The sequence below is a fragment of the Nicotiana attenuata genome, chromosome 8 (assembly GCF_001879085.1).
Source record: "Nicotiana attenuata strain UT chromosome 8, NIATTr2, whole genome shotgun sequence".
Classification (NCBI taxonomy): Eukaryota; Viridiplantae; Streptophyta; class Magnoliopsida; order Solanales; family Solanaceae; genus Nicotiana; species Nicotiana attenuata.
Genome location: NC_031996.1, coordinates 13419396 through 13442858, shown reverse-complemented (window position 1 = coordinate 13442858; position 23463 = coordinate 13419396). Strand labels below are relative to the sequence as shown.

At 37.0% G+C, this 23463-nt stretch overlaps 2 protein-coding genes across 4 annotated transcripts; one reads left to right on the top strand and one right to left on the bottom strand.

Annotated features, from left to right (window-relative positions):
• On the top strand, nucleotides 5932-17633 carry LOC109230946 (ATP-dependent 6-phosphofructokinase 6-like). 2 transcript variants are annotated; one of them, XM_019396441.1, is made up of 14 exons: nucleotides 5932-6372; nucleotides 10935-10981; nucleotides 11087-11126; nucleotides 11900-11962; nucleotides 12070-12207; nucleotides 12292-12450; nucleotides 12897-12950; nucleotides 13487-13555; nucleotides 13814-13943; nucleotides 14390-14658; nucleotides 15532-15580; nucleotides 15662-15816; nucleotides 16664-16838; nucleotides 17286-17633. In XM_019396441.1, the coding sequence occupies exons 1-14, from the start codon at nucleotides 6271-6273 to the stop codon at nucleotides 17321-17323; spliced, it is 1488 nt and encodes a 495-aa protein (XP_019251986.1). In that variant the 5' UTR covers nucleotides 5932-6270; the 3' UTR covers nucleotides 17324-17633. The 2 variants fall into 2 exon arrangements, with proteins under 2 accessions (XP_019251986.1, XP_019251985.1); XM_019396440.1 differs by lacking the exon at nucleotides 17286-17633 and adding an exon at nucleotides 16990-17209.
• Nucleotides 17786-21193, bottom strand: LOC109230947 (serine/threonine-protein kinase Aurora-2). Of its 2 annotated transcripts, none has more exons than XM_019396443.1 (9): nucleotides 21041-21193; nucleotides 20360-20497; nucleotides 19909-20055; nucleotides 19710-19805; nucleotides 19321-19416; nucleotides 19134-19230; nucleotides 18739-18856; nucleotides 18312-18384; nucleotides 17786-18214 (listed from the first exon to the last, which is right to left on the bottom strand). In XM_019396443.1, exons 1-9 carry the CDS (start codon nucleotides 21080-21082, stop codon nucleotides 18113-18115), a joined length of 909 nt encoding a protein of 302 aa, XP_019251988.1. In that variant the 5' UTR covers nucleotides 21083-21193; the 3' UTR covers nucleotides 17786-18112. The 2 variants fall into 2 exon arrangements, with proteins under 2 accessions (XP_019251988.1, XP_019251989.1); XM_019396444.1 differs by having other exon boundaries at nucleotides 20360-20479.

Genomic DNA, 23463 nt, shown 5'->3' with positions numbered 1-23463 from the left:
TAGGAACTAGTTGACTCCCTGAAGGACGCAAAGCAATTGGGAGCAAATGGGTTCTCAAAATTAAGCTCAAGGTTGATGGCACAGTTGAGATATATAAGGCTCGACTGGTGGCGAAAGGGTATACACAGCAGAAAGGAATAGACTACAAAGAGACTTTCTAGCCTGCTATGCGATTTACCTCAGTTCGCCTGGTTCTAGCTATTGTTGCAAGCTTGAATCTTGAATTACATCAGATGGATGCAAAGAATGCTTTTCTCAATGGAGAACTAGAAGAAGAAATCTATATGGAACAACATAAGTGTTTCGCTGAAAAGGGTCACGCAATAAAAGGTTTGTAGACTTTTGAAGTCTATTTATGGCCTCAAACAATCTTCAAGGCAGTGGTATATACGCTTTCATAATGTTCTTGTATCTAATGGTTTTACCATGATGGATGAAGGCCATTGCGTTTATACCAAGAGATCAAGAAATAAGCTTGTGATTTTAACATTGTATGTAGATGACATATTTATAGCTGGAAATGATAAGGAGTTTATAACCGAGATAAAGTCATGGTTGTCATCTCAATTTGACATGAAAAAATGGGTGAATCTGCATATATTCTTGGAGTTAAGATTTCAAGATATCGTCCAAAGAAACTATTGTATCTCTCACAAGAGAATTACATTAGAAAAGTTCTTGAACGATTCAATATGCAAAATAGTAGCCCAGTTGAAACTCCTATCAGTAAAGGCCATACCTTGGGAAGTCAGATGTGTCCTAAGACTCCTGAAGAGACAGAAAGAATAAGCAGAGTTCCTTTTAGGAGCGCAGTCGGAAGTCTAATGTATGCTATGGTGTGCACTAGACCTGCTATCTGTCAAGCAGTTGGCTTGGTAAGTAGATATCAGACGGACCCAGGTTTGGCACATTGGCAAGCAGTAAAGAGGATCATGAGATATCTGAAGGGAACTGCTAAGTATGCCCTTTGTTATCAAGGCGGCAAGGATCTGCGATTAGTTGGATACAGTGATGCTGACCATGGAGGAGATCTAGACGAGAGGAAGTCTACCTCAGGATATGTTTTCTTACTCAGTGATGGGGCCAGATCATGGAGTAGTAAGAAACAATCATGTGTATCACTATCTATGATGGAAGCCGAATACGTGGCTCTCGCATCAGCAGCACAAGAAGTTGTTTGGTTGAAAAAGTTCTTGGAGCACTTGTTGGATAACGTTGAAAATACTAAAGTAGTATTATTCTACTGTGACAATGAGGCTACTATATCCTCCACCAAGGACCCTAAGTTTCATTGTAAAACCAAACATATAGATATCGAGTATAACTATGCGGAGACATGGTTAGACGCAAGGTAGTGAATGTGAAGTATGTGTCTACAAAAGATGTGCTAGCAGATTCATTAACCAAGCCTTTATCTAGAGATGCATTTGTGAGACACACTAGGTCTCAAGGCTTGCGTAGACTCTGAGATACTTTATTTTGTTATTTATTTTCCCGTATTCACAAACTGATGTTCTTTGATTATCAATAAAGTTGATTTACATATGTACATATTTTTATCGTTGAATGTTTTGTGCATTCTTTATTTTTTTTATAAGTATGTCGGGTCACACAGGCAACCGCCTCCTTATCTTAGTGATGTGAGGAGAATAGACATGGTTTTTAGAAAAATTATCATAAGGATAATTTGAGATTTATTCGCTTAAAATTAGAATGTCGCTTAAACAATGACATAAGGTCATTAGGGTGAATAACGTTCACCTAGTCTACTTTGTGAGCCAGATGTGAGTTAAAAATGATATTGTAGATCAAAGAACTCAAAGTTAGATACTGTAACGACCCGACCGGTCGTTTTGAGCTTTTGCACTTCACTCGCCAGTTCTCGGGCATGACTAGCCCTGTATTATGTATTGTGACTTATTTAAATCGTCGGTTTTGGTTTTCAGGTTAATCGGAATAGATATGGAAGGATGATTCTCAGCTTGACGCTTTAAATTTGAAAGGTTTGACTCAGTCTTGTCTTTTTAGTATTTGATCTCGGATTTGGATTTTTATTATTTGGTTAGCTCCGTTAGTTGATTTGGGACTTAAGAGCGTGATCAGAATGTAATTTGGAGGTCCGTGGTAGATTTAGGCTTGAATTGGCGAAATTGAAATTTTGGCGTTTTCCGGTTGATAGGTGAGATTTTGATATAGGGGTCGGAATGGAATTTCGGAAATTGGAGTAGGTTCGTTGTGTCATTTGTGACGTGTGTGCAAAATTTCAGGTCATTCGGACGAGGTTTGATAGACTTTTTGATCGAAAGCGGAATTTGAAAGTTTTTAGAATTCTTAGGCTTGAATCCGATGTGATCTTGGTGTTTTGATGTTGTTTTGAGCGTTCCGAATGTTGGAACAAGTTTGAATGATGATATGGGATATGTTTTCACATTTGGTTGAGGTCCTGAGGGCCTCGGGTGAGTTTCGGGTGGTTAAACGGATCAAATTCTTGTTTTGAAAGTTGCAGATTTCTTCAGTTCAGTGTTGCAGAGTTTTGCTCTTCGCGTTCGCGAAGAGATGTTGAGTGAGGCAGGCCAGTTACCCTTCGCGTTCGCGATGTTGGTCCCGCGTTCGCGAAGGTTGAGTCTGATTGTGCATCGTGAACGCGTGGCATTGTTCGCGTTCGCGTAGGCTAAGCTGAGTAAAGCATCGCGTTCGCGAGGGTAGTGTTCGTGTTCGCGTAAGAGGAAATTGGAGCTGTGAATTATTTGTGCTTCACGACGAGGCTTTGACCGCGTTCGCGAAGAAGGAATTTTTGGCATGGGCAGAATGTTTAAATAGCCATGTTCGCGATTTTTGGTCTATCTTTCACCATTTTTGAGCGATTTTGGAGCTTTTTGAGAAGGATTGAAGAGGGAATCAAAGGGGAACACTTGGAGCTAAGATTTTTGAACTCAATACTTGATCCTATGTTGATTCTTACTTGAATGGGTAATCGGATTTTGGTCCGAATTTCGGGTTTGGACCAAGCGGTCCCGGGAGATGACTTTTCCAATAATGACCTAAATTGAATTCTTTGCAATCGTGGATAGTTCCTAAGGCTTAATTTGAATTGTTTGGTTGGTAATTTGCTAGATTCTATTGGTTCGGAGGCTTGTTTGAAAGACAAGGCCGTGGTTGAGCTTTGAATTGATCCTTTGGAGCGAGGTAAGTGTCGTGGTTAACCTTGACTTGAGGGACTAGGACTTGTTTGTCTATTTGCTAAATGTTTAGATGTTGGGTACAACATATATGTGAGGTGACGAGTACTTATGCATTGTTGTCGGGTTAAAGCATGTGGGTGGGACTTGTTCCTTGCAATTATTGCTTACTTTGTTCATGTTATCCATACTTAGACTAGTTATTTGTTAAATTGATCGTTCTTATCGTGTTTACGTGGTTTTTGGTGATAATTGAGTGTTGATTTCAAAGTTGAGATTGGAATTGTGGAACCATTGTTGAAGTAAGGGTTGTTCTTGTTATTATATCTCCCAGTTGTTACTTGTTCATTAATATATGGTAATGGAGAGTGTTAATGCACGAAGGGTGATGCCGTGCCTTATGTAAGTGTTAAACTGTTAATGCACGAAAGGTGATGCCGTGCCATATTGCGAGCATCAATGCACGAAGAATGATGTCGTTCCATGTATGAGAGTTAATGCACGAAGGGTGATGTCGTGCCGTTTCTATTGATTTATACCGTGAGTGAGAGTAAAAGCACGAAGGGTGATACCGTGTAGTATCATTTTTTCATTGTGAGGTTGAGAGTAAAAGCACGAAGGGTGATGCCGTGCAATTTTCTTCATTGTGCTTAATTGTTTTTACTGGTTAAAGGCATATTGACTGTTCTAGTTATCATTTTCGATGTATCTCTCGTAACTTGTATCCCCTTAGCATGTCCCTCTCCCAATAGTACATGTTTAGCTTTTGTTCGTTGTTATCTTGTACATATATTGTTATCTGCACAGGTTTATTATGTGGGTGTCCTGTCATAGCCTCGTCACTACTTCGTCGAGGTTAGGCTCGACACTTACGGAGTACATGGGGTCGGTTATACTCATACTATACTCTGCACTTCTTGTGCAGACTTTGGTACCAGCCCTAGCTATTCGTGAGGCGTAGCAGCTTGGACTTGCTTGATGGAGACTCGAGGTAGATCTGCTAGTGTCCGCAGACCTTGAAGTACCCTCCTATTTTCCTTATTTTACTGTTTCTTTCTTTCAAAACAATTGTATTTCTTTCAGACACTATGTGTAGAAAATTCTAGAAGCTCGTGAGTTGTGATTCCAAATCCGTATTGTAGTAGGTATTGGGCATTTATGTTATTTCGCACTCAGCTTTAATTCATTTTGGCTTACTTGACTTTATTTATTGAAATTGAATGAAGATGGACTTAAAGATTTTCTAACGTTGTTCTTGCCTACCGATGAAATGTTAGGCACCACCACGGTCCCGAAGGTGGAAATTCCGGGCCGTGACATTTAATTAAGCCCTTTTAAACATGTAACCTGTAGCAGGTCCACAACAAGTTTTATAGGCATGTGGAAAATATATGCTCTAAAATTTATGCTTATATTTTGGCTTAAAAGACTTAAAATGAGCCAATCCAAATGGGCTCTAAAGTAGTTCTAACATCTTGAGTAGCGAGCCATAAGGTATTGGATAACTTTTCCCTTGATTTAGATTTCTCTTATTAGATACTTAATCTTAAAAGACTCGGTTCATGAGTCCAATTTTGATTAACATCTTTCCACTCATTTGATTTAGATTTTTTGTCTTTGCCTAATTTATTTTACACTATAATAGAATAGTTAGATGGATATCTATTCTAGGTGTCTTTCATGTTTCGTTGATTCATCACCTTTTAAACGATAAAAATGTCTAGAGATTTTCCCCCAAAATCCTATACAAGTATGCATGGTATCATATTCTTTCTACATGTGACTCTTACATGATGTTTTAAAAGATACTCAAAATTAATTGAACCCTACCAATACCGAAAAGAAATCGAGATGTCAAAGACGATTTCGAAAAGTCTAATTTTAATTATACAAATAGAATAACTAAAAATTGATATCGTATAAAATTAAAGTTATAAATAATCGGCCTAACCGAACCATTTACCCTCCTACAATCCACCTAAATCTTTTTGGTCAAAATTAAGGTGAAGACTACGAAGGGTCAAGAAGAAGGATAGATTTCATGCAAATGTGAAAAGAATACTACAATCATATAAGGGATGCTTATCGGGCGGATGGAATGTATAATTAGGCTTAACGGTTTGGCTTATCGGTTATCGGATTATAAATGTAGTAATCCACTAGCCATCCAATAAGAAAACGGGCGGATTGGTATAGGATTGACAATTATCGGGCGGTTTATCGACTAAACCAAATAAAAAAAAATTGAACTATCAATACCAAACGGCCAAATGCATAGTTCAAGCTGTCTGTGTTAGTTGTAGTAGCTTTTCCTGATTAGAAGCCAAAGACCACTGCCGATGCCATTGGCTACAGTTAGACGACAGTTCTATTGAGAATTAGAAATTAGAGATTTAGCCATTTAGGTTTTAATAGTACTTTATATACATAGAGGTAAAAGTATAAATATAAAAATTCTTAATGGGTTAACAATTTACCCGATAAGAAAATTGAGTAATCCGCCCCCAAACCGTTAAGTCGTTAATTATAAAATCTCAATCCGTTCACCATCCATTATTCCGATAATCCGATACCAATAAGTCAATAAGCCATCGATTCGATTCGGTAAACGGTTTCGATTCGGTTTTGAACCGCCCTAAATCATATAGAGTAGAAAACTTTCTCTTTTTCTATAATTATTAAGTATATTTTAGAGAAGAAAAGACAAAATATAGAACTTCAATTTGGTCTCGAAAGGGAAAAGTAAATAATAGCAGCCAACCAGAATTCTAGAAGTTTGATGCCTCCTATTCCCATACACTTTTTCCAAAACCATCGGCATAGCGTTCTGGTTTTTTTCATTTGGAACATTTCCATTCTGACTCGCTCTTTTTCATATATCCTTCTTTCTCGCACTTACTCCTAACTACTATCCATTTTGTTTTTCCATTTCATTCTTACAATTAGAACCAAAAACCAATCTTGATTTTTTTTTGGGTTGAATCAAAAACCATTTCATTCGTACTTACTTCTTCTGCAAATCAAAAATACAAACTTGGAACATTTTTTTAGACTTAGCATTGAAGTAGTGTTAATATAATTGGAAGATCAGATGGGGATAGAGAGTAAATACCAAATGAAGGTGGTGGAAGGAGATAATGGCTACGTACTTGAAGATGTCCCTCACTTGACTGATTACATCCCTCATCTCCCTGTATTTACTTACTTTCTCCTCTTTTAGTTTTTATTCTCTAACTATGAAAATCTACTCATTTCTGCATTTGTTTGGTTGTGCACTTTTTGATTCTTGATAATGTCTATTCAATCACTTTGTTAAAAGGGCCGCTTAATTTGTATGTCTTTCTGCTTCAAAGTCTCTGTTGATTGTGGAATTATTACATGTTATAATGTTTCTTTTTGAACTTTTTATTGCAAGCTTTGATCTGTTTACACTATCCCATAAAAATATACTGATGTTGAAATGAAAAGACTGCACCTTTAACTTTTTTACTATCATTGTACACTTTACGCTCCCCCCCCACCCCCCCCCCCCCCCGCATACCAGTCATGAATGTGTTCTATGTGGTGGTTGATGGAATCCAGTACAAAAATTTAAAGGTTGATTTTTGACATCCAAATATACTTTAATATCATAATCTCATGGACATATGCTTTTTTTGTTTGTTTGTGTTGGAAAAATTGTTATGGAGAATAGGAGTTAACTTGAGGCGTGTCAAGGACAATGTCCTTAAGGATATTTCGCCCACACAATAATGAATAAAACTAGGCGTATCCCCCAGGGTTCAACAAGCTCTTCCAGTTATAAAACTGGGAACAGAACTAGCAGAAAATTCAAGAAAGAAACCCAGCATATAAAAGGAAAAAGATGATTCAGAATTTTATGTTAGAAAGTGTGTCTTTAGCTCTTCAAAGACCATGTTTATATAGGTGTTGCTCTAACGGCTAGATAACGGCTAGTTGACGGCTAGATAATGGCTAGTAACAGCTAGTTTGACTCTATTAATGTAAAATAATTCACTAACCAATAGGTAGATGTAAATAATATTTCAAAGAGAAAAGATTTTTCAAACCAAGATGGACATTACCTTTTGAGATATCACCAATTTTACAACAGTTTGTGTGGAGCTTTAGTAACAAAAGTATAGTTGGCATGGGGAACAACATGTCCTCTGGACAGTTTACTGAGCAGGACAGTTTCTAGATTCTACTATTTCGATATTTCAACAGGAAAATTAGATGAGGCTATGCGTTAAAGTATGTAGAGAGTCTTTTCTCAATTAGTAGGGGGGTAAACTCATATAAGGTTAAAGTTACATAAAAGGAAGGTGAAAATCGAGATATAAGTTTTGTCCTTTGGAAGGTTACTCCATGAAGATAAGGAGCTGTTACATTTCTTGATTTATTCAAGGAAATCCTGTCTTGGTAAAGAATTAATTAGATCTTTGAATGTACATTTATGTTAAAGAAAGATTCTTAGAATAGTAATGTGAATATATGTAATTAGTCTTAGTCCCTTATGTAATAGGAGTAGGTTATGTGTTATGTATACATATAACTAGGGCTCATTGTAACATAGAATATCAATCAATAATATATTTCTCCTGTGCATTCTCACATGGTATCAGAGCAATCTTGAGATATTTTTCGCGGTGCATAAATTCCAACGACTCCGGGAAGAAGAAAAAAAAAAGCCTTTTATTCGGCAAAACAGCACTGTCCGTAGAAAAAAGTCCATATCCGTCGGTGTTGTGCAAAAACCAACACCACCACGAGGTAGATCGGCTTCCGGCGACCAACCCGTAAAAATTTCTCCGGCAGACCTCCACCCACGAGCCCTCACGCGCCGCCGGAAAAATATGTCGGTTTAAGTTACCATCGTCTGTCATCATCTCATTGTGCATTTGTATCATCTTTTTCCTCTGTTTCCATCCCTAAGTCTACAGGTGAAGCACTGTCTCATTCAGGGTGGCGACAAGCTATGGTTGACGAGATGTCTGCTTTACATACGAGTGGTACTTGGGAGCTTGTTCCTCTTCCTTCGGGTAAATCGACTGTTGGTTGTCATTGGTTGTATACGGTCAAAGTTGGTCCAAATGGCCAGGTTGATCGACTTAAGACTCGTCTTGTTGCCAAAGGGTATACTCAAATATTTGGACTCGATTACAGTGATACTTTCTCTCCCGTGGCTAAAAGAGCATTAGTCCACCTTTTCTATCCATGGCTGTTGTTCGCCATTGGCCTCTTTATCAGCTCGACATTAAGAATGTTTTTCTTTACGGTGACCTTGAGGATGAGGTTTATATGGAGCAACCACCTGGTTTTGTTGCTCAGGGGGAGTCTAGTGGCCTTGTATGTCAGTCGCGTCGGTCCCTCTATGATCCAAAACAGTCTCCTCAAGCTTGGTTTGGTAAATTCAGCACAATTATTCAGGGGTTTGGCATGACTCGTAGTGAAGTTGATCACTCTGTGTTTTATCGGCATTGTGCTTCAAATCTCTGTATTTATCTGGTCGTTTATGTTGACGATATTGTTATTACCGGCAATGATCAGGATGGTATTAGTAAGTTGAAGCAACATCTCTTTCAGCACTTTCAGACTAAGGATCTGGGCAGATTAAAGTATTTGGGTATTGAGGTCGCTCAGTCTAGCTCAGGTATTGTGATCTCACAACGGAAGTATGCTTTAGATATTCTTGAGGAGACAGGAATGACAGGTTGTAGACCTGTTGACACTATGATGGATCCGAATTTTAAACTTCTGCCAGGACAGGGGGAGCCTCTTAGCGATCCTGCAAGATATAGGCGGTTGGTTGGAAAATGAAATTACCTCACAGTGACTGGATATGTCATTTCCTTTCCTGAGTGTTGTGAGTGAGTTAATGGATTCTCCCTGTGATAGTCATTTGGATGCAGTTGTCCGCATTCTTCGGTATATAAAATCAGCTCTAGGCAAATGTTTATTGTTTGAGGATCGAGGCCATGAGCAGATCGTTGGATACTCAGATGCTGATTGGGCAAGATCACCTTCTGATAGACGTTCTACGTCTGGATATTGTGTCTTAGTAGGAGAAAATTTGGTGTCTTGGAAGAGCAAGAAACAGAATGTGGTTGCTCGGTCTAGTGCAGAAGCAGAATATCAAGCATTGGCTATGGCGACATGTGAGCTAATTTGGATCAAACAGTTGCTCAAGGAGTTGAGATTTGGTGAGATTAGTCAGATGGAACTTGTGTGTGATAATCAAGCTGCTCTTCATATTGCATCAAATCCAGTTTTCTATGAGAGAACTAAACACATTGAGATTGACTGTCACCTTGTTAGAGAAAAGATACTCGCGGGAGATATTGCTACAAAGTTTGTGAAGTCGAATGATCAGCTTGCAGATATTTTCAGCAAGTCTCTCACTGGTCCTCGTATTAACTACATATGTAACAAGCTCGGTACATATGATTTATGTGCATCAGCTTGAGGGGGAGTGTTAGAATGGTAATGTGAATATATATAATTAGTCTTAGTCCCTTATGTAATAGGAGTAGGTTATGTGTTATGTATACATATAAATATGGCTCATTGTAACATAGAATATCAATCAATAATATTTTTATCCCGTGCATTCTCACAAAGATTTCGAGGCATTTCCATATGGTTTGGAGGATAGACTTTGAAGCAAGGTGTTATTGGAAATTCTAAATTTGAAATCAGATTATAAGAGATGCTGAGTGAACATGCATCACGCTTTGTTGTATTCTAGGTAGTTCTTGGAGTAGAACGATTTGATATATGGACTTCCATTCACGTCCAAAAGGTTCTGAGATCCAATTTGGTTTGGAGATAATTGCAAACCATGGGATCATTGAAATCGTATTTGTATCATCTTAGTGATATCTAATTATTGGAAGATCTAACATCTTATAGATGATTTGCACTCATGAATATAAAGGGACGGACATCCAGTTGGAGTATTTTCCTAAAGAAATTCCATATTTATTTATCTTGAGAGAGAGAGGGAGGGAGAGGGAGAGAGACACTGAAGGAATAGGCAGTAGCTGTTGGGGAATATACTAATGAGTTCCTCATAAACACTTAATGACTCATGAACAAAGGATGTTAACTCTAGCTTATGTGGAAATATTTTAATACCCTGAGTTCTCATGCTTTGTGATACACTAGCATCATGCATGTTTAGCAAGTAGTTATAGTTCATTCCATTTGAGACTTTACGATGAACTTCTCACGTTCTACATTGAGGAGGAAATTGAGATTTCAGACTATGTCTTTAAGTTTTTTCAGATCATACAAACAATGCATTTTTTCTCTTTTTCTTATGCGTACACTTTCTCTTCATGGTTGAGGTGCCGGCTTTCTCTAACATAAGAGCTCTTTAAATGAGCGTTGTTTTCACCCTGGCCGTAGCTTTTCTAGGTGGAAACAATTTTTTTTAAAATGTTGTCACTACTCTTTGTTTGCTTTCTTTCTCTCTGTAGTTGATTCTACTAATGAGTCTATATCCTTACTACTACTCTCATTTTGTTTCATTCATACTTTTTTTGGTTGGAGTGATTCACTTCTACTTTTGCAAGAGTTGTCTTCACTTTTTCAGTCAGAAAATAAAATTTGTATCTGTTAGACACAAAACGCTTGATCTCGATTATTTAAATTGTGTATCTGCATTTATCCTCAACCATGTATGTTTGTTGCTCTAGATGTTGATATATCTACTAACTCGACTTTGTTCTTCATTCCATTGCTTGATGACAGACTTATGATAACCCGTTGCAGTCTAATCCAGCATACTCAGTTGTGAAGTGAGTCCATTATCAACTTCTCTTTTATTTATGCTATTAGGCCGATGTGGCAGTTATTACGCCTTTTGGCCCTTGACAAGTTATGAACTGTCTTCATGATTTCAGGCAGTACTTTGTCGACATGGATGACACAGTTCCTCAAAAGGTGAAATCTTCTTTTAACTTGTTCTGCCGGTGTATATTTATATCTTTCATAAAATATGTCTTTACTTCTTTCCCTTTCAATGGTTAATGAAACGGTAAGACGGATGACAGATAGCTACATCGATCTGCGAAAATTTACTAAGTGATTCTGCAAAGTGGATGCTAGTCATACAAATGAACTACATATCACTAACTATCTGGAAAGCAAGAGTAGAGGACCATCATTGTCTGATGATTGTTTTGGAGATCAACAGATCCCAAATTATGTCGAATTAGCACTTCGCAGGAAATTCTATGGACACTTTTATCATTCCACTGCTAGAAATGATGTCTCAAAAAACGTACTCTATAATAAAAGTGTCTTCCTTAAAGGATCGAAAAACTGAAGTACATGTGAAACAGAGTAAGAACTAATTGCAAATATAGTAGAGAAGCTACTGAAAAGGAAGACGTGGCTGACTCTTCAGAGTGTCTATAGAGAGTCCAAACTGAAATTTGCATCCTGAATCATTTCTTCAGTCTTGCAGTAGTTGCCAATCTCCTACACCATTGCAGTGAAAGAGCAAAAATAGTGTGTAGAGTTCTTCTTTTTTTTAATTGGATTTCGTGGATAAAAATATTCAATCAGCCCACTATTTTACTTCATATTCCTTGCTGACTTCTCTTTTCATTAACCAATAAGGGGAATATTTTTGTTAGAGAGAGCTCCTTTGTTCATCAATCCCTCCTCTTTCCTAGTGATAAGTGTTATGAATTTGTTTGATCACTTTGTAGATTGTTGTTCATAAGGACAGTCCACGAGGACTACATTTTCGGCGTGCTGGTCCCCGTCAAAAGGTATGTCTACTTTCTTCAAGGATGGCAATATGCAATTTGTTGCCATTTACCAGCAGAACTGTTGATATGCAATCTTTCACCCAGAACAAAGCTTCAATGTGTCTCAGGTTTATTTCAGTTCAGATGATGTTCGTGCTTGTATTGTTACATGTGGTGGTTTGTGCCCTGGACTAAACACAGTGATCAGAGAAATTGTACATAGCCTTGACTATATGTATGGTGTAGATAAAGTCCTTGGAATAGAAGTGAGTTGGCTGATGTTCAACTTCCTTATGCTTCATAAGCTGTTTTTTCTGTGCAGCTAACAGTACATTCTTTTTCCTTCACAGGGAGGCTACAGAGGTTTCTATGCAAAAAACACTATCAATTTGACACCAAAGCTTGTGGATGATATTCATAAACGTGGTGGTACAATCCTTGGGACGTCACGAGGAGGCCATGATACCACAAAGATAGTTGACAGCATACAGGACCATGGAATTAATCAGGTACTCCAACTACAAAAGTTTGTCTAAATATATGTCTGCTGTCGAATCTCGGAGTACCTTTTCTTCTTTTGGTTCCTTTCTCTCTTAGGGTGGATTTCCGAATTTCTGCAAAAGTAACTTTTTTAGGAAGAGAGTAGTGTCTTGGTCAGAAGGAAAATCTTTGTGTAATTGACGAAAGTGGTATCATGGAGACAAGCATCGTCTTTACTTGAAAAAGAAGTCGAGTAGTATGTTTTCTGTAAAAATGAAAGAAGAAAAGATCCTTATTGATAAATTTTAGTGTTACAACAACATTAATGACTTCTAGAAATATCCACTGTACTATTTTTGCAATTTGCTAGTCTACTTCGTCTGAGGCATCTTTGATTTCATCGCAAAAATGTTATGATAATGGCTGTCCTGCACAAAAGCTTCCACTTGGCATAATGAGTATCTTATTGGTTCAGGTCTATATAATTGGTGGCGATGGGACTCAAAAAGGAGCAGCTGTCATTTATGAGGTATGTTAGATTCTGAAAATTAGCAGGCCAAGTAATTACCCACCCAAAAACATGAGTCAATTTTCAGCTTGAGGGAAATATAGTTACATTATTTGCCGAAAGCTTACAAATAACAATCTATTCTTTCAAATTAGTCTATTGACGGGATTCTGTATCACACTACAACTGTCGAATCAAATATCTTGTTCCATATGTACCATGTCAACATTATATGCATTCAGCTTCATCATCTGCACAGAGATTCAACACATCTGAATATACCTTACTTCTAGTTCTGGCTAGCTTTTCTCAGTATGTCTTAGTAGTTTCCATGGATTTGCTAGACTCTTACATGGAAACTTTCGAATATGCTAGATGCATATTTAGTCTCAGTGCAATGTAAACGTAACCAGCTACTGTCATATGCATTACTTGGTATCTGATTTCGAGTCCTGATTGTCCTTGGTGGTATCAATTCTTTGCTTGGTAAAAGAGAATTTATGTTCATCTTTGCAAGCATTCTTAGAAGTTAGAACAATCCTACTCCCTTTTTGCAGGAAATTAGGCGGCGTGGTCTCAAAGTTGTTGTTGCTGGGATACCAAAGACAATTGACAATGATATTCCAGTATTTCTCATTTCCTCTTACTATAATTGATTATATTTTGTTTTGGTATGATAAACAATTTAGCAACCTAAAGAAGTAATTCCAAAGTTTCTTGCATAGTGCAAAGCATAAATTTTACTGAATAGTAAAAGTACAGTGTAATTACTGGAGATCTCATTTTGGTAGTTTGCCTTCCCTTTTGACTTAAGTAACTAGTAGCTAATAGTGCTTGTCAGTTTGGACTACTCTTACGTGAAAACAAGTTTGTTCTGTTATCAGGTCATCGACAAGTCATTTGGCTTTGATACTGCCGTAGAGGAGGCTCAACGTGCCATCAATGCAGCGCATGTTGAAGCTCAAAGTGCTGAGAACGGTATCGGTGTGGTGAAGCTAATGGGCCGCTATAGTGGTAGCATGCTTTTACAAGTCTTGAAAAACTTTCAATGCGTAGAAAATTGCGCAGTATAGAATTTTTTTTACCAAGTTCAAAAAAAGACTTTTTTATGCCCATTTCCACTACAAATCTTATCGGGCTTCATTGTTGGTTCATTTTGCTGTTAAATAATCAGCTCTTCTCTGCATAGTTAGCTGCAAAACTCATCATTAGATAGGCTATAGCTGTTATCGATAAAAAATAACTAAAGTGAGCTTCTATATGCTCACTGTTTGCTTGGAAAGCATAAATAAAGGTATACACATCTTTGAGACAACAAATTGCTTCTTTCTTTTCAAGTCATATTCTCAATGCTTAACTGCCCAAACCTCTCCATGCTTCCGTAGTCTATATATTATTGTACTTTTTAACAAACAACAAAAGTCTTGATTTTAGTTCAATTTGCTGGAAAATTGGTGCAGGATTCATTGCAATGTATGCCACTTTGGCGAGCAGAGATGTTGACTGCTGTTTGATTCCAGAGTCACCCTTCTATCTTGAAGGAAGTGGTGGTCTCTTCGAATTCGTTAAGAAAAGTCTCAGAGAAGATGGGCACATGGTTATTGTGATAGCTGAAGGAGCTGGACAGGAACTTCTTGCAGAAGAAAATTCCCATGCTAGAAGTGAACAAGATGCTTCAGGAAACAAGCTTCTCCAAGATGTTGGTTTGTGGGTATCCCAGAAAATCAGGGTAATGGTTGTTATAGACAGAGTTGTCCCTAATGTTATAGTTATACATAATGCAGAACTGAAAGATCTTGCTTTCTCTTCCTCTCTGTAAGCGATTAAGTGTGCTCGTCTCTACTTGAGTATGCACATTTTTGGGTTTGTGAGAGAGCTAATATCATCTGTGTTAGCAAATTACATCTGCTCCAGTCGACGAAGATGTACTAAAGTTCATACTATACATGTTTTCCAGAAAATAAGGTGCATATCTTCCTAAAAAGGATAAGGAAACGAGGAAGAATTTGTTTGACAGAATTATTCACTGAATGATTACCAGATATTCTCAAATGCTCATGTGCCTCTAATAAGAACTTGTACTTTTAACTACTCTCACAAAATAAATTCATGTAACCACCAGGTAGTGGTTTGCATCTTATAAAGCAAACACCATATAGAACAACATAAGAAATAATAGGTGAGGCATTATAATTCTATATTATACGGTCATTCTCAAAAAAAAAAAATTCTATATCATCCATTTCGTTATTTTTATTTTGACTGCATTGTTGTCTATCTATCGCTTTTGAGGAATGGTATGTTGTTATATATTTTGTACAGAGGCTGGTCTCCTATATCTGCCTTTAAACACTGACTATCTAACAGTCATGAAATTTGTTGAACTTCTTGCTGAAAGAACTCCTGCAGCAATGCGCATGAGTTTTAGATTGCCACTTATCCTTTGTTAAGATTGCTATGATCCAACAACATGGAAAATGGTTCTTGGTCCTACTTTTCTTTTCGTATTTTCTCGCAGTCTATGGAAATCGTGACTGAGATTATTTATATTAGGAAGTATTATGTATTAGCATTCTACTCACCATTTTTTTACCTCTTGCAGGATCATTTTGAAAAAAAACTTAAGATGCCCATTACTCTTAAATATATAGGTGGGAAAATTTCAACCATCCGAATAGCTAATGTAGTTTAAAAACTTATGATGCTAACCAGCAATTCACATTGTTATGCAGACCCAACTTACATGATTCGTGCTGTTCCGAGTAATGCATCTGACAATGTATATTGCACGATTCTTGCTCAAAGTTGTGTTCATGGAGCTATGGCAGGGTATACAGGCTTTACCTCGGGGGTTGTCAATGGTCGTCAAACATATATTCCATTCAATGTAAGTATCTACATTCGGTTGTTGATCTTTCTAGTTTTATCTCCGGCTTCCTGATTAACCCCAAGGTATCGACAATGTCCATCCCTGTGGAAATTGGAATCTGATTGGGACTTGGCTGTGAGTTATCATACACTAGGCATAAATCTTAGTTCCTAGCTGCTTTAAGTTGAATAGCTCCCGGTTCAATAACTGCTTTTAGGGTTTAGGTTTAGCTTGAGGATGCAACTCATGTTCTTAAAAGTTTGATTTCCTTCCTATAATCACTTTTCCAATGCTAGCGTCATCCATTTGGCATCTATAATCCAGTTTCGTTTTTCTTGAATTTCCATAACGTCGGGGAGATTTTTTGCTGCCTTTCAATGAGTATGTTAAACAATCTCCAGAAAGTATGCTGTACTGTTTAGTAAGACGCACTTGCACCTTAGGAAAGACATGGTGTTTGTTTTCTCCAAGATTGTAATCAGCAACCCATTGTTCTGTATTCATGATTCTGGTGCACTGACCTCTCCCATATGACATAAAGCATCTCGGATCTAATTTCGTGGCATGTTTGATATCAGCAACAGCTATGTGCATGTTATGTAAAAGCTGATTTCTTTCACTTCAAATCCCATAACATTGCTGTTTTAGCAATATTATGCTCTATTTGGATCATTTTCACCAGTGTGACTTAGTGGCAGAAAGGGGAATCGAAAGCCATTCAATCTATTATGTAGTGGGCCTTACATTATAAAAAAATTATGTCTTGAGCACTCGTTTTATTTTGATTCGGCTTTCAAAGCCATTTCGCTCCTATTACTATGGACACGCCATTTTCACAAGTTTAACCAGCATCTTCGCTGTGCAGCGCATTACTGAGAAGCAAAATAAGGTGGTCATAACTGACAGGATGTGGGCACGGCTTCTTTCGTCTACCAATCAGCCAAGCTTCTTGAGCACAAAAGACATTGTTGAAGTGCAAAAGGGGCAGCACCCACCAACTCAGTTATTAGATGGGGATAACAATGACAGCGAGACTTCAGGTAAACAAAACACTAGCATGGCATGAAATAAAAGCACCCTATAACACTAGGGCAGTAACTTTTCTCACCAGTAGTCACTCAAGTTGCTATTTCTACTACCTTTGAATCTGCAAATGCCTACCATAATGTCAGATAAATCGGGTCGTTGTAGGAACTTATTTGAAGGTTTTGGATCTGTTACCGTGCCTCAGCTGTGGGCAGTAACAGATGTATATTGAAGGTTTTGTTGTATCTAGTGAAGTTAAGTTGCGCCGCAGCTTCCTTGTATTCATGATTATGAATCATATTTATTTGTATGTTGCGGAGATGTTGCTTCCCAATTTGTTTGGTTATTTCTTCCCTGCATTTTACACTTGGAAAATGCTATGTAAATGCTGCTGTGGATGTCTCAAAATTTCTGTACCTAAACAAATATCAACTACTGATTCAAGAATTTCAAAGTTGCAGCTAGCCAGGATATTACTACTATGCTCCATTGTTCTTGAGTTGACCTAAATTTATTCATGCTGAGAAATTGCTGGGTGATGGAGTCTTTGAACTGTTTGAACGTTTAAATGCTCCGACGAGGAAAGGTCTAAAACCATATGACAGACCAAATTCTTTTCAACGTATTCCATTGCAAAATCCAAACTTCTCACTGTTTGCTGTGCTCATAATCTGTCATAAGACTTTTGGAATCTGAAGTGTCAAAAGACTAGTTTGAATCCAAGAAGAGGCAACACAATTGAATTATCTTACTAGATTGTACATCTAAGCTAGACTTTGATTGCATTTTAATTTAAATAAACTTTGATTAGGGAAAAACTATCTATTCATTTATGCAAATGATAAAGTAATTCTGAAATGAAAAGAGCACTTGTTATATGGAGCGCTTCACTCCATATAGCTTTGTGAGGCAAAGTTAAAAAGGAAGTAAAATTACCGCTGCATTCTAATTGGATTGGTGCTTCAGTTAATAGGAGTAGGTTAGAGTTCAAACGGGAGTCAAGAGAATGTTGTCTAGCCACAAGCAAGATCAGAGTGCAGGACAAGATCCCAAAGAGATTACGATTACATACAACATTGAGAAAAGAGCAAAAAATGACTACATATTTTGTAAACATTTTCAGGCAATGCAAGGGATCACAGTTTTACATGGTGGGTGTGGTTATTTTACGTCACAGTTTTAAGATCACATAGATTTAGGATTAACGCTGAGCAAAGGCTTCTTCAGTGAAAAACAAAAACAATTAAGTCCGCCACAAAGATTGTGAGAGTCATTGGTGATGTCTTCATCAGCCCTTGTAAACACCTGAAGGATCTGCATTCTGCACAATCCAAGGATGCTCCAGGACCTTTTTCAGGGGCAGACGCTGAGAAGAATCCTTTACAAGCATCTATATCCCACAAACATAATAAATTATAAAGAACAAGTCAGCCCCGAGATTACTTGCTGCAGTATTTCAAAGCATCTCAAATGGATTAGAGAAAAACCTGACTAATGAGGTCCTTGGCAGCTGATGAGACAATCGGTTTGGCTGGAAATTTGAGATCCACTTGCACAATCCTGTGCACATCAATATACTACCAGTGTTAAGCTGGTAATATTCATAAAAGTTGTTTTGCCATTTCAAACTCTCCATACCAAGATTTAGCTAATGGCGGAAGTTTGAAAATTGTACTGCTTGTGTTCATTGTATGTGTAATAATTTCTTCTGCCATTTCATTCTCATCCATGCACAATTTGAAAATTGTACCATGAACATTAGTTGTAGCATTTTATGAAAGAATTCACTATTTTTCTAAAAGGAGGACTTGTGTATAAATTGTACTATTTTTTCTAAAGTCTTCTTCCTTTTTTGTGCTTTCCTATTTAAGTTTCTCATGAAACTTTTAGTTTACGTTTGGGAGAAAAGCCCACCTTCTATATGTGTCTGAGTGTTCCTTTGCTTCAAATGGAGGCATCCCATACAGAAACTCAAAGCAGAGGATACCCAGACTCCAAATATCCACACTTGCGTCATGCTCCACACTTTCCACTGCAAGTTCAGCGACCAACGTATCATAAAACATGTAAAAGCAGTCAAAAGATTTGCTAAGCTATATTCTCATACATGCCATGAAACAGAAACTTAAAATAGAAGAAGTTTTTTTTTTTGAACAAAGAAGAAGAAAAAAAGATACTAATAAAACTTCCAACATATCTCGTATAACATGAACCATGCTTTTGTAACTTCTTCCACATGACACATAGTCTAGGGTGCCACACATAGTCCGCTTTCGATTAACACAATGTTATCCTCATATAACACATACCCATCTCTGGTGGCAAATAGTCTAGAGTGCCACACATAGTCCGCCTCCGATTAAAGGTGTGCACTGACCACCCAAAGTCTGCAATTTTGAGTTCACCCTAAAAGCAGAAATATTTAAAAAACTATTTCAAGCTCCGTCATTTTATAACTGCAATGCACACTATAAATTGTTATTGCTAAATATATACCTGTGCACCAACCAAAAGATTCTCCGGCTTGATATCTCTGTGTATTACGTGCTTCCCATGACAGTATATTAGGGCTCGGGCTAACGATGCAACATACTGCTCCAAGACCCAAGAAAAAGAAAAATAAGAAAATTTATGGTCAGTTGGTCAGTTCAAAAGTAGTTAGGATGGTGAGGGCATGAATATAATTAAATGCTGGAGATAAATAAATCTGCTCACACTCAAGGCTATTTAGAATGAGACCAAAACTGAAAACTTTGAAAGAAAACTTCACATCTGCTCATTTACCAATTTCTCATGATTCTCAAATTAATGATTTTGAAAAAAGGAAATCCTACAAGTCCAATTAATAAATGTATAAGCAGTTCTGTAAATCAACAAGAACTAACAGTTGCAGCACGCCGTTCACTAAAATATTTGCATTTCTGCAGCTCCTTGTAGAGTTCACCCTTGGCAGCATATTCCAGGATCAAATACACACGTTTCTGCAGTAGTAAGCACTATCATCAGTCTCCTGGAAGTTAATCTTAAGAACAAAAAATGAGAACAAGCAATGCAGAAGAGGTTACAGAAGGAACCTTAATTTACCTGGTCGTAAAAGTAACCATAAAGCCTCAAAATATTTGGATGACGAAGGTGGCTTTGTATCTCAACTTCACGACGAAGCTGATGTTCAACCTGGGACTGTTTTAGCTGGCTCTTGAACAGCACTTTTAATGCGACAATGTGATTGCTCTGTTTTCACGAAATAACTAACCTTAAGTATTGGAAATGTGATTGCAGAATGTAACGTCTGTCTAATAGAGTTCGAAAAATCATTTATCTCATGTCCATAAGATATCATCCCCGACCTCTCACCCATTAACTATCACTATTAAATGATAGCATTAGATGCTACAGAAATTTACTGATATAGAACCCCCAAATAAACAGGCACTGTTATAGCAGGCAAAACTAATATATTGAAGGAGCCAACTAGCAAAGCATAAATCTGAAGCAATTGATAGTAAAAACATTGTATCTTTCTTAAAGCACTGACCCTTTTTTCCCTAGCTAGATATACATGACCAAATTTTCCTCTTCCAAGAGGCTTCCCAATGTCAAAATCATTAAGCATCCACCTCTTTTTATCTGCCTCTGATGATGCCTCTGGTGACGCCTGCAGAAGTTGAAAATTCTGTAGTCCATAAAAAGAGCAGTTTACTAAGAATAAAAAAAATGCGGTTATAACCATTAATTTCTGTTGAGTTAAATCTGCACAAAAACTCAGAAACATTATAAATCCAGGACCAGGTCATAAGTCCAAAATCTTAACTTCTTTTTATGGTTTGGAGCTGTGTGAAGATTCACCCCCAAAATTCTTATATATAAACGAAAATTTCAAATCCTAGAAGCAGTTTAATAATACCGTTTCACAATTACCACCACCAAGGCATACAATATTTCTCATATCATCTAAAAGGAAACCCTAATTATATCAGAGCCGAAGCTGGGAATTTCTATAAATCTTCCCCAATTATTAAGAAGAAAAAATGTAAGCACAAATCAAGCTATTGTCCAATGTAAAACCTTAGATAACTCAAATACATTTCAAAATTCAAGTCCTAAATTCGAAATGAACGAGGACAATAATCACATCAAATAAATTACATAAAAAAATCAAAGGAAAAAAATTATGAATAAATTTTCTTTTTGTATTTTGTTCTGAGTTGTTAATTACCTTGTGTTGTTGCTGTGGTTGATTCTCCGTTGCGATCCCCATTTCTGTATACCCTAGAGAAAAAGAGAGAAAAAAAATTGAAGAAGAAGAAGAGAGTGGACGGCTGAACGGTAAATGAATGAATGGTGACTTCTTTTGAGTTTTTAGATTTGAATATAGAGAAGGGGCCGAGGGAACAGATTTCTCTTTATTCTTTTACAACGGTCATATTTTTGGAAACCTGCCACGTGGCCCAATAGCGTTTCTACCCTCAATTCAAATTTTCGGTTTTCTTCAATAAATTCCTCTTGTCAAGGAGCGTCCTTGAACATGTCCTGGGACCCATATTGGGGCAGATCTATAGAATCTACATATAAATTAAAAAAATATTTCTAGATATTTGATTATGAACTCAATTATTATTTGTATATATTAACTTTTGGTTGTTGTATGAACTCATAAATTTCATATTGTGGATCCACCTCCAAGACCCATATGAACTTTTGGTTGCTGTGTTCTTCTTCGATTTTCAACTGAAAATTTCGATCTCAATCACCTCAAATCAGCTCCAAATGCTATCAAATTTCAGTATGAACTTCCAGAAGGTACTATAAGCAATATTTAACAACACCCACTTTGAATCAAACAAGAAATCTTTAAAATAATTAGATCTAATTTCTTTTTGAAGAAGGATATAAGGGAAATGGAAGAGTTTGTCCAAGTCTTCTTCACGGAGGCGAACTTTATCCAAGTCATTGACATTTGGGTGTGTCAAAAGGAAGAGTTTGTGTGCAAGAACTAGCTCGGGTTGTTGTGTTCCTTCTTCCGCATCCATGGCTACCTTTCTTTGCTATTTCTTGGTTTTTTTTGTTTCACTGTAATTTCAAATGCCTCTGTGAAGAAGAAGAAAACGAGAAAAGGAAAAAACCGGTACTTTCAGATGCCTCTGTGAAGAAGAAGAAAACGAGAAAAGGAAAAAATCGGGTACTTTTAGATGCCTCTGTGAAGAAGAAGAAGAAAACGAGAAAAGGAAAAAACCGGGTAAATAGTTTGATTCCTATGGGTAGGAGTAGTAAATAGTTTAGGCATAAGCATTAAAGGGTAAATAGTTTAGAATTAATGGGTATAAAGTGAGATTTTCTCTTAAATAAAAGCCTTATTTTTCTTTTATATTCGTTGAATTGAGAAGTATGAACTGATTAATCAACTCTCAGACATAAATTATGACAGGTTATATGAAGCTTTATATATTTATTCCATGCTATTTACGTTATATTTCATTCCATATAATGAATAAGCTTATTTGTTATGACACATTAAAAGTTCTTTGAAATTAGGAACTTTTACTTATTTCTAAACGGACATACAGGTCTTTCAGCAGAATTAAAGAAATTAAAGACTCCTGATTAAAATTAAACTTAATATAATTGTAACAACAATAACTAAGCGTCAGTTTTAATTGGTTGATATATATATATATTGAAACTGACTTCATTTGATATTGCTAATGTTCTTATCTATAGTATTTTCAACATGACTCTTTCATTACTGTTCTCTTGTTCAAACCCAGTGAGAATTATTTTTCTTGAGCCGAGGATCTTTCGAAAACAACCTTTCTACCTCCACAAAATAGAGGTAAAATCTTCTCTCCTCAGACCCCACGCTGTAGAAATACACTGGATATGTTATTATTGTATAGTTTTTTTTTTGTTGTCAAACTAATTTTTTTGTAGTTGTAGACATATAAATTTTATTGGAATTAAATCTGTAAAATAATTGGGACTATATTTTAAAATTCAAGATATATTAGTTCAAATAAATTTATTGGACTAATATAGTTGGATTAATTATAAGCCCAATATAAATGGATTAAATAAATAAATTTTAATCCATTGGGCTAGCCTATTTAATTGGGCTAAAGTGATGAGCCCGCTTCATTAAGCCCAAGATGACATCTTCATAGAGGCCCAGTTTGGTGCCACGTGTCAAATGACGTGGCGCGCCAAGTCAAGCGGAAGAGCCAATAGGACCATGCCACGTGTCAAAATGACAAGGCATGCACAGTCACACTAAAAGGCCAATGAAATCGCGCCACGTGTGCAAGTGACATGTTCTGGCCAATCAAATGCGGCCATGTCACACTTCAATTTGATTGGTCGGAAAGAGTTTGTTCTTATCACAACTCCTCCCTCCCACAACTATAAATAGGGGTCTTCATAACTCAGAAAAGACATCAGAAGTTATAAAAGAAGCAAGAAAGAGCTCGTGGATCAAACACTACAAATTCCTCCACAAGTTTCAAACTTCAAGCAATCATGTTCAAGCTCAAGAACGAAGACCAAATCAAGTTCAAGTCCAAGCAATCAAGCTCAAGCTCAAGAACAAGATCATCGTTCGTGGCAACAAACATAGATTCAAGATCAAGCTTAAAGGCCCTTGAATTT

Bases quoted from the DNA above. Each gene is read 5' to 3' on its own strand.
- LOC109230946 (XM_019396440.1), top strand. From the start codon at position 6,271: ATGGGGATAGAGAGTAAATACCAAATGAAGGTGGTGGAAGGAGATAAT. The intron at 12,208-12,291 runs GTGAGTTGGCTG...TTTCCTTCACAG, and splicing joins ATAAAGTCCTTGGAATAGAA to GGAGGCTACAGAGGTTTCTA. The intron at 16,839-16,989 runs GTAAACAAAACA...GGGTCGTTGTAG, and splicing joins CAATGACAGCGAGACTTCAG to GAACTTATTTGAAGGTTTTG.
- LOC109230947 (XM_019396443.1), bottom strand. From the start codon at position 21,082: ATGGGGATCGCAACGGAGAATCAACCACAGCAACAACACAAG. The intron at 19,231-19,320 runs GTATATATTTAG...TTCTGCTTTTAG, and splicing joins ATCTTTTGGTTGGTGCACAG to GGTGAACTCAAAATTGCAGA. The intron at 18,385-18,738 runs GTGGGCTTTTCT...TGATGTGCACAG, and splicing joins CACTCAGACACATATAGAAG to GATTGTGCAAGTGGATCTCA.